Raw genomic sequence first — 11,437 nt, forward strand, 5'->3', positions numbered from 1 at the left:
TAAAAGACCAAGGTGCTTTCAAAGGCTAGAAAACTGGCCAAAACCTCATCAGGGCTGTGCAAGGTTAGAAAGCCCATCAGATTTGTATAAGGCTAAGGAGCTCGCAAGGGTTAGAAAAATGCCCAGAAGCTTGTTAAGGCATTTGATGCCAGAAAACTTGGAGGCTCATCAAGGCTGTAAAAGGTCAGGGAGCTTGCTAGAAAATTCCCCGAAACTCGACAATGCGAGAAAAATACTTGGAAGCAGGGCTAGAGAATACCCGAAAGCTCAACAGGATGAGAAAGTGCTCGAAAGCAAGTCAAGGTTGGAGAATGTCCGAAAGCTAGTTAGGGCTAGAAAATGCCTGATAAAGCAAGAAAATGCTCGGAAGATAAGTCAGGGCAAAAAAATTTTCAGAAGATCGACAAAGCAAGAAAATTCTCAAAAGATTAGTCAGGATAAGAAAAATGCATGAAAGCTATTTAGGGCTAGAGAATGCCCGACAGGGCAAGAAAATGCTCAGAAGATAAGTCAAAGCAGGAAAATGCCCGGAAGATTCAAGAAGAAAGAAAATGCTCAGAAAATTAGTCAGACTCGGAAGCTTGACAAAGCAAGAAAATGCTCGAAAGCTCGTCAAGGATAAACAAGGCCCGGAAGCACGGACAAGGCTAGAGAATGTCCATAAGCATGTATGGCTAAATAACCCCCAGAAGCATGTCAGGGCTAGAAAATACCCGTAGGCTCGTCAAAGCATTACTATATTACTCGGATCAATTTTTTCCAGACAAGGTCTTAGACCTAACTAGTCGGCAGGACAAGTAAGAAGAAAACAAGAACATCATGTGCTCATCCCCGGAAAAATAAGCCACATGACCCAGACCATGAAGATAACTGTCACCTTCAAACCTAAAGAATCAAAGACCGGCGAAGGGACCTTTGGTGCTACATAAAGATTTCTCAAAGTAAGTCGCAAGCTGTCAACATAAGATAGGGCCACGAGGCAAGATTTGATAAGCTGATAAGCAGTCCCACCTGTAAAAAGAAAGACTCAAACGACCGGCTCCTAATCAAGACTTGAACAACAATCATGCTTGGAACCAAGAGAAAAGACCTGACCTTAGGACAAGTTGACTTCAAGTTAGATAGACTTACCCTCTCAAACGTCAGGGCGAGTCTTCATAAGGAAGTTACTGTTTAACAACTATAATCCAGCAAATCCCTTTTATGCCTGTGATCACGAAATTTTCGACTAATTATCTGGTGAAAATCCCTTATCCAAAGATCGGCCACATTATTGTCAGATTATTAGGAAATGCTATATTTATCCCTACTTTCTTACACTATAAAAAAGAAACGATCACAAAGGTAAAGATAAGCTATTCTCTCACACCAATACTCTGAATGCTCAACCATTCCTTACTCCCGCCTTATTTTTCAATTTACTGACTTGAGTATCGAAATGACTGCCATAGGTGCCAACCGCCTCACTTTCTCCTTTTTGCAAGTCTAATCAATTACAATATAGTTTCGATCCGATCACATCATAATTTTAGTTTCAACAACATTAATATACAAACAGAATAAAAACTAAGAATCTATATAAAAGGAAGACAAATGAAAGCTCATTTTGAACTGTAAAATACGAATTCAAAAATTTGACCTACCAAAAATTCAAAAAAACTTCTAGATCAGTGGCGACTAAGTGGATAATTGCCCCCTTAATTTTTTTTTATAAAAAACTTCCTTTCTTTTTTAAATTTTATAATTTTATAGTAATATTTCCTCACCTTGTTTTTTAAAAAACTTTTAAAAAAATGGAGTTATATTAATATGAATTGAATTAAAGTTTTAAACATAACAAAAATCAATGATATTATTAAAAATTAATAAATAAATATAATTTATACTTTTTAATTTATAAGTTTATAATTTTGACATTTGATATTACCAATTACAATTATATGTATTAGAAAAGTATTTTCTAGCATAAAAATACGAATAATTGGTTATATAATAGAATTAAATATTAATAATTGGTTAAATATTATTTAATCACATATATTAAAGAATATATTTTTAATAAGATTAACAATTAAAATATTATATTAAATTCTCTATAGAAATTCATTGGGATATATATATTTTTTAATTTCATTAACTTTTATACTATAATTTTTCATTCTTACAATTTTTCTTTCACAAAATAGATTAATTCTATTTTGCATTTATTAACAAAACCGCAGTTATTATATTTTTTAAAAAATATCATTTGATCTTTTCACAATATATTATAAGCTTATATCAATATATTAGAATTAAAATTAATTAATTTTATTTTCAAATACATTTTAAATATGAGTATATTAATAAATTAAGAAATAAATTGTATTTAAAAAAAATACTTATAATAAGCGAAAAATTAAAATATATAATTATAAAATAAAGAATATTAAAATTCGTCACCCTTAAATTGAAATTTTGGCTTCGCCACTTCTTTTCAGAACCACTTTTTACTCTGATTGCACCGGCCGATGAGTCTTGAAAAGATGGACACTCTAGAAAAACACAACCAGGAGGAATTGGCCCTCAGTCTCACACTGAGGCATTGAGCGGAGCCCTTCGGAGAATTTCAGCCATCAACTGCTCCTAGAAACAAGAAGATCCATCCATATTTAAGACCTCAAGATCTACGACTACTCCATATCTAGCCGTTATTGGAAATGAGTCATCTTAAAGAAACAAGAAGTGCCATTCGGATCGAGACGATTACTTCATCTAGGGTTAAGGGGAAGACATGCAATCTAATAGAAATGCAGGAAAAGAGGCAACAACGAGCTCTTATAATCCATTGCGAAAATAGCGAATCCAAAAATTTAACTCATAACCTATTAACACATTTTTTTTTCTTCTAAATCTAAATAGTTCATAAAAGCTTTTAAATAATCTAGCTATTATCCATAGAATTCTTTTTTTTTTTTCTCTAAAAGTTTAAAATTTATTTTTATAAATTTAAATTGTCTAACATATAATTTTAATCGTGTTTTATTATTTCTTTATATAAAGATTAATTAAATAAAGAGTGAATAACTTATTTTATAAATATTTTTTTTAAAAAAATTAATGTACTATAAATTAATAAATTAAAATATTTGATATTCTGTGATCCAGAGAATAAGTTTTACAATGGTTGAGTAAGTTTGAATGGAGATGAAGGAGCTTCTCCCCCTTTTATTCCCTTCACTTTGTCCGCTAGTGATGCCTAACGGCCTCTCTACTATAGTGCCACTCGTCACTATTGTTCAAATCCGTACTTATGATGTGCCAGAGTCCCTCTCTACACCAGTCGGCATTTCCTTCGGTGCGCATGCAGGTAAAACTGCGAAGTGACTAGACTTGTTGTCCTTCCTTATGTCATGTCATCGGACTGAGCTTCTTCCTACAAGACTTGGGTCAGGGCGGGTCAGGGTAGGAGGCGTTGAACCAGTCTATCGAGGTAGACTTTGGGAGCTCTGGGCTTGAGTCGTCTCTTTGGGCTTGGCATTCTCTTATTGATGATTAGAAGCGAATTTTCTAGTTTGAAAATGACAGAGAAATAGGGTGTTGCTGTAAAAATAATATTTGGGATTGTAGTTTTATTGATAAGAGAATTATTATCAAAGTTAATTGAATTTTTAGAAAATTTATTAGTTTTATCTATATTAAAATTACCCAAGTAAAATACCCTTTTATTTTATAAAATTAAATTGTTTAGTAATTTGTTTAAAGACTCTTAATTAATTTATTTTGGACTTGATAAAAAAATTAAATAATATGAATATTTAATCAATAGGTATTAAATAATATGTATAGTTAAAATTATATGCACTAAATAATAAAAATATTCAAAATAGATTAATAAATCTTTGATTAAAAAAAACATAAAAGATCTTTAATAAAAGGATTTAAAAATTTTAATTTTATAAAATATAAAGATGTTTTTAATTGTATAATTTTAAAATAAAGACTAATTAATTTTTTTAAAAAAATTTAAAAACTTAATAATAATTTTTCTCTTATATATTTTGAAATAAAAGAATACCTAATTATACCTGGATAATCTAAAAAATTTAGGGGTCCTAGTCCTTTAAAAAATTTAGGGGTCCCTAGTACTTTGTTTCCATGTAAATCTGTCGTTACTTATGAGATGATCTATGAGCCACTGCCTCGCTACCACTTGTTGGAGAGAGACCATTAAAGCCATGAGTTGAAAAGTCTCCAAACCTGCAAGAGAACTGAGAAAAACTCAACCAAATAAAAGAAGGAACATAGGCAGCCCAAAGCTAGAGCCCCTCAATTATAGGCACTATTCCAACCATAAAGAAATAAGATTTATTTACAACTCACCCTGAGTAGGGAGGCCACCTATTGACCAAAAGCGAAGAAGTCTCCAAGGGATAAGATATAGAGTGAGCATTCGGTCGATTCGGTTTAAAATCAAACTGAATTGAATAAATTAAAAATTAAAAATTGAAATTTTAGTATTTATATATATTCAATCGAATCAATTTTGATAAGAAATCAAATCAAATTAAATCGATCTGATTCAGTTTGATTCGATTTGATTTGATAGGTTTGAAGTTTTAATAAATTTTTTATTTTTTAGTCTTTATTTTTAGTATTTTAAAATTTAATTGAAATATTTTAACTTTAATATAATCTAATCTATTCATATTATTGAAAATAATATATTATTATACTAATAGGTTCGGTTTGATTTTTTTTTTTTATTTTTTTATAATCAAAATCAAATCGAATCAAAATAATTAAAATTTTTAAAATTAAAAATAAAACTGAATCAAAATGTATAAAAAATTAAACTGAATTTTCAAATTATTTTAATTCGGTTGATTTTTTTAGTTTCAACCGAATAATGCTCATCCCTAGTAAAATATACTGACGAGACACACAAGAAGGGACTAAATCTTGAAAAAACGGAGGTCCTCTCCTTACAAGGAGAGAGAGATCCTGCAAGATTATTTATGATGGTTTCATTTGCAATTTACTTATTCAGTTTGTTATAACATTACAATAATATTGGAATGACAGAAGTTTTTACATTATAATTTTTGATAAATGATTATTTAGATTCGGTTAAGAGTTTTAATCAGTATTTCTTGATTAAGATGAAAAAAAAAGAAATAAAGGTTAGAAAATGAAAAATTTTATTAAAATTTTTTAAAAATTAAAATTTTTTAAAAATTAAAAAAAGAGTTTTTAATAAATAGAGGTTATTTATAATAAAAATAAAATTTTAATATATAAAATTATAAAAATATTTAAAATATCTAAAAAAAATAATTAAAATATAAAATTGACCCCTAAACAATAAAATTTCTATATCAAATTTTGTGACAAGTCTATAGCTCTCGTCACACTTTTAAAATCGTATGTCTCGAAATTTTTTTTCGAAAAATTATAATGAGTCTCTATTGAATGTTGGTATTAAAAATTAAATTCGTTCAAACCGTAAAATTTAAAATTAATTATTGCATGCGATTTTTATTAAATTAATATTTTAATATTATATACAGTTTTACAGGGTGAACTGTCTATAAAAATTAAAAGCATAACTTAGAATTTTCGTAAATTACGGTAGCCAATTGGGTTCGGTCATGGTGGTGGCCGACTATTGCATCAATTTTAAAATTTGAAGATTTCATTTAATTGTTGTTTTTAAAATTTAAAGTGATCATTGCAACTCAGAAGAATTTTAAGAACTTGTGCAATTATTGAACTGAACTTTAAAGAAGTCAATTAATTTTAATATATTTTTGAAAATTAAAAAAAACTAATCAATTAATTTTCTTATAACACAGTAACTATATAATAACTTTCTTTACGTTTAACTTCCCACTCTCCTACAATTATTATAATAAAAAAAAATTATATATAATATTCCCAAAATAAACTAGTCTTCCTTTTAGTATTCCGTAGTTAGAAGTGAGCAGTATTCGGTTCAAATTGAAAAATTTAATCAAACTGAATTGATTTAACAATTTAGTTCGGTTTTTTATACATTTCGGTTCGGTTTTATTTTTAATTTTAAAATTTCAGTTATTTTGATTCGGTTCGGTTTTGATCAGAAAAAAACTGAAAAAATCGAACCGAATCGATTAGTAATAATAATATATTTTTTCAATAATATAGAGAAATTAAATTATATTAAAATTAAAATATTTTAATTAAATTTTAAAATATTAAAAATAAAGGGTAAAAAATAAAAAATTATTAAAAATTAAAACCGATCAAATCGAACCAAATCAGACCGGTTCGATTTAATTCGATTTCTGACCAAAATCAGTTCGATTCGATTTTCATAAACACTAAAATTTTAGTTTTCAATTTATTCAGTTCGATTCAATTTTGAACCGAATCGAGCTAATGCTCACCCCTACCCGCAGTGGAAAAAGAATTTCCATGATATTTTCCATGGACTTGTTGAATAAGAGCTCTTACATGAAGTGGAGGACCATAATTTTCAAAATCATAAATTGAAGTAGTGAATTCTGGCGGCACAACTTTATTATTCTTTAAGGTCTTTGGTCTACTTCCTCTACTGCAAGCATTTTGAATGCAGTATTCTTGGAATAATTTACTATTCTTCGTTTCTTTTTTTCTCATTATCATTATTAAGAAATTAACACAGTACTCAATCATAGAATAAAACAAGAAAGGAAACTTTTTTAATTTTTAAAAATACATTAATTGGTCAACATATTTATAAATATTTAACAATTTAATTACATCCATTTTTTAAAATTAACTATTTAATCATTCTATGTATTTTAGATTTTAATAATTTCTAATCATTTTTTATAATTTTACAACATAATTATTCAATTTTTCTAATTTTAAATCACAATTATTTAGTTTATGCAAATTAAATGGTAATAGTTCAAAAAAAAATAAAAATAAAATAATATCTTCTAAATAGAGGAATTAAACGATTAATTTTATTAAATTATAAAGACTAAATAATAATTTTTTTCTAGTCTAACTTTATTTAGTGGTTAAAGGTATATTTAACTCACTTAGGGATCTAAATTCGAGTTCTATTTTCATTCTCTAAAATTTAACAAAATTCACAATTTAGTCCTTGTTTGAATAAGTAATTTAATCTTTAATTTTTTTTATTTTATTATTAAAATAGTCATTTTATTAATTTTATCATTAACGAATTATTAATTGAAGAAATCAACTTAAATTAAAGGATTAAATTGTTATAAATTAATATAAATTATTGAATTAAAAGGACTAATTTATTATAAAAAAATAAATTATTATAGTTTGACAGTAAAATTTAAGAGAATGATTATTCTATTATTATAATAAAATTTTAAAGACTAAATTATTTATTACTAATATAATGTGGATTAAATTGTAAATTTTGCTAAACTTAAGGAACTATGTTATAAATTACTTTTTTTTTAAAAGAAAAAAAAAAACCAACACCTACCCAAGTTTAGTCTTTTATTGTTCTGCCATAACACGTTGAACCTTAAGAAGAAAACTGTAATAATGAAATTAAAAAATTAAAAAAATAGGAAAAGAACAGAAGAAGAAGACAGGTAGGAGGCAAGAACCTTAGAATTTCCTTATAAATTAATAGTAGTCAGATCATGTGGCCGATTCCTACGTCAATATGAAAAAGTTGTTCCTTCTTGACTGACTCTTCAAGCACTGAAACTTTTCCTATATAAGCACCACCCCAGTCTCTCCTTCGCACTCAGGCTCTCTCTTCTCTAGCTAATTCCGAGCTCTATTGCTTTAGCTACTTCTTCTTCTTCTAAAGCTTTAGCTGCTCCCAATTACTTGAAGTTTTTATATTCTGCAAGCAACCCAGAAAAACAAATGGCTGCTTCTTCAGTTCTCAGATCAAGCTTTCTTCTTCCTTGTGCTTATATTCAAGATACCCATTCTTTCTCTACCCAGCTGCTGCCTCATAAACCCACCAACACCAAGCGAAAGGTGATCATTTGATTGATTTCTCGTTTTGTTTTGTATTTTTTATTTTAAACTTTTGAAAATAAAGATTAAATGGGTTGTGTCTGGTGTTTCAGCTCCGTGGAACTGTAGTAGCTGCCTTGGACAATAATGCAAGAGATGATAATGGTGCCATGGTTATAAGAGAAAACGAGACAAACCAGAGAAGATCTCTTAACTTCTCTGGAACTAAACCATCTACACCAATCCTTGATACTGTTAACTTTCCCATTCACATGAAAAATCTTTCTGTTCAGGTAAAACTGAAAATTAATGAAGAAAACATATGCAAATTCATCCTTTTTCTGTTTAAATTTGTTCACACATATGTTGGTTCTGCAAATTTATATAGGAGCTTGAGGTATTGTCTGATGAACTGCGAGAAGAGATAGTTTATACAATTTCAAAGACTGGAGGGCACTTGAGTTCAAGCTTAGGAGTTGCAGAATTAACGGTATCACTTCACCATGTATTTAACACTCCTGAAGACAAAATCATCTGGGATGTTGGCCATCAGGTGAAATATTATAAATCTAGATCTATTTATATAAACAACTGAAGTTTTACTTAATTTTGTTTTCTTCTGCCAGTTTAATTAAGCTAATTAATCTTGCTTATTTTTGTATGGGTATTTGCAGGCCTACCCACATAAGATTTTAACAGGCAGGAGATCAAGAATGCACACAATTCGACAAACTTCTGGGCTTGCAGGGTTCCCAAAGAGGGATGAAAGCGAACATGATGCCTTTGGAGCTGGACATAGTTCTACAAGCATTTCAGCTGGGCTAGGTATGGCAATTGGCAGAGACTTGGTGGGGAAAAAGAATCATGTAATTGCAGTTATAGGTGATGGTGCTATGACGGCAGGACAGGCATACGAGGCAATGAACAATGCAGGATATCTTGATTCGAATCTTATTATAATCTTGAATGATAACAAGCAAGTTTCTTTGCCTACTGCTACTGTGGATGGCCCTGCACCTCCTGTTGGTGCTCTGAGCAAAGCCTTAACTCAGCTACAATCAAGTAGGAAGCTTCGCCAGTTGCGTGAAGCTGCAAAGGTTAGCCTTTAATTCTTTGTTATAGCCATTTCCAGGACTTTATGCTATAAGTTTAGAACCTCAGTTAATAACAAAAAAAGTAATGGTTTTGATGCATTTAACAGGGCATCACAAAGCAAATTGGAGGTCAAACACATGAGGTTGCAGCTAAAGTTGATTCCATTGTTAGAGGAATGGCTGCTGGTTCTGGGGCCAGCTTATTTGAAGAGCTAGGACTCTACTATATCGGTCCAGTTGATGGCCACAGCGTGGAGGACCTTGTAACTATATTAAAGAAGGTCAAGTCATTACCTGCACCAGGACCTGTACTTATCCATGTGATCACTGAGAAAGGGAAGGGTTATGCTCCAGCTGAAATAGCTGCTGATAAAATGCATGGTACATCTCATTCTTCTTCAAAGAGAACTAGTCTAAATTTGCTTCTATGGACTTTTATTAATTGTCAAGCTTAATGAGTTTTGTTTTCTTTAGGTGTTGTGAAATTTGATCCAACCTCTGGGAAACAATTGAAGTCCAAATCAAGCACTCGTTCCTACACTCAATACTTTGCAGAGTCTTTGATTGCTGAAGCAGAGAGAGACGATAAAGTCGTAGCCATCCATGCTGCTATGGGAGGAGGCACAGGGCTTAATTTGTTCCAAAAACACTTCCCAGATAGATGTTTTGATGTTGGGATAGCAGAACAACATGCTGTTACCTTTGCTGCTGGTCTAGCAACTGAAGGCCTAAAACCTTTCTGTGCTATTTACTCTTCTTTCCTTCAAAGAGGTTATGATCAGGTAAATAAAATTGCAATTTTTAGAGCTTAATTACTTTGGGAAAACAAGAATTATGAATGAATGTGTAGTTTAATTTTACATTGGTGATTTGCAGGTGGTACATGATGTGGACCTTCAAAAGCTTCCAGTTAGATTTGCAATAGACAGGGCTGGCCTAGTTGGTGCAGATGGTCCAACCCATTGTGGAGCCTTTGATGTTACTTACATGGCTTGTTTACCTAACATGGTAGTCATGGCTCCTTCTGATGAGACTGAACTGATGCACATGGTGGCTACAGCGGCAGCCATCGATGACCGCCCCAGTTGCTTTAGGTATCCTCGAGGAAATGGAATTGGTAAAACTCTTCCACCAAACAACAAGGGGACACCTTTAGAGGTACTTTCGGAAAAAAAAAACGGGACACAAATTTTCCCTCTGCATTTAGATTCTGCATATGCAAACTGATAAAATTTGTATTACAGGTTGGTAAAGGAAGAATTCTAAAGCAGGGGAGCAGAGTTGCTATTCTGGGTTATGGAACAATAGTACAAAATTGCTTGGCCGCAGCTGAGCTTCTGAATAAATTTGGCATCTCAGCAACAGTGGCTGATGCCAGATTCTGCAAACCTCTTGATGGGGAGTTGATTAGGCAGCTAGCTAAAGAACATGAGATACTCATCACTGCTGAAGAAGGATCCATAGGAGGATTTGGTTCTCATGTTGCTCATTTCTTGTGCTTAAACGGATTATTAGACGGAAATCTTAAGGTACTTTCCCATTAATTCAAAGCCTGAACTATCAAAATTTCTTGAATTCTTTTGAATCAATTTCTGATGTGATGATACTTGTCATGTTGCAGCTGAGGCCTATGGTGCTTCCTGATAGATATATCGACCATGGATCTCAAGCAGACCAGATGGAAGAGGCAGGACTCGGTTCAAAGCATATCGCAGCCACAGCTATGTCATTAATAGGAGAGAAAAAAGATAGCCTTCACCTGCTAAACTTATGAGCCAAAAACACTTGTTCAAGTGTAAAATCTATAGCTTATAGCAAATGGGTCGTCCTCTTCATTGATTACTTTTGTATATGAAAGAAAGAAGAGTGCTCTCTATGCATAAATAAGTTGATATTTGTACTGCAATTTAAGCAAAACTAGGCAGGAAGAAAAGAAGCTTTCCTTGCATGTATTGAATTCCATTGTTTAATTTCATTAACAAATTCCCAGCAATTGCCATTGCCTAGTCTTGCTTCATCTTTTGTTTCTTAGATCTATTGGAAGACAAACGGTAGAGTACGTAGACCGTAGTCGCTATGTTAGACTTTAGGGGCATGGATGAACCTGTCATATCAAATTTTAAAATTATTGTAAAATAAAATTAAACTAAAATATAAAAAAATTAAATTAAATCAAATTAAAATAAAAAAAATTCGATTCAATTCTGTTACACAATATTTAAATTACTCTGACAGAATGTTTTATCTCGATTGATTTTTAAGGCCTTTACTTTTTTATCTAATTTATTCTTAATTAAATCCAAAAATTTAAAGAAGTAACTTAAAGTCTCAATCTAATGAGATATCAAATAGATATAACCTTATAGAGAAGTCATTCA

General features: G+C 30.8%; 1 protein-coding gene across 1 annotated transcript; it reads left to right on the forward strand.

Annotated features, from left to right (window-relative positions):
- The first annotated feature begins 7,667 nt into the window (after positions 1-7,667).
- On the forward strand, positions 7,668-11,052 carry LOC110618057 (probable 1-deoxy-D-xylulose-5-phosphate synthase 2, chloroplastic). The gene is made up of 9 exons (XM_021761078.2): positions 7,668-7,986; positions 8,079-8,258; positions 8,354-8,518; positions 8,640-9,062; positions 9,167-9,440; positions 9,534-9,841; positions 9,936-10,217; positions 10,304-10,588; positions 10,681-11,052. The coding sequence occupies exons 1-9, from the start codon at positions 7,870-7,872 to the stop codon at positions 10,831-10,833; spliced, it is 2,187 nt and encodes a 728-aa protein (XP_021616770.1). The 5' UTR covers positions 7,668-7,869; the 3' UTR covers positions 10,834-11,052.
- Positions 11,053-11,437: the final 385 nt, after the last annotated feature.

The sequence above is a fragment of the Manihot esculenta genome, chromosome 6 (genome assembly GCF_001659605.2).
Source record: "Manihot esculenta cultivar AM560-2 chromosome 6, M.esculenta_v8, whole genome shotgun sequence".
NCBI classification, from domain to species: Eukaryota; Viridiplantae; Streptophyta; class Magnoliopsida; order Malpighiales; family Euphorbiaceae; genus Manihot; species Manihot esculenta.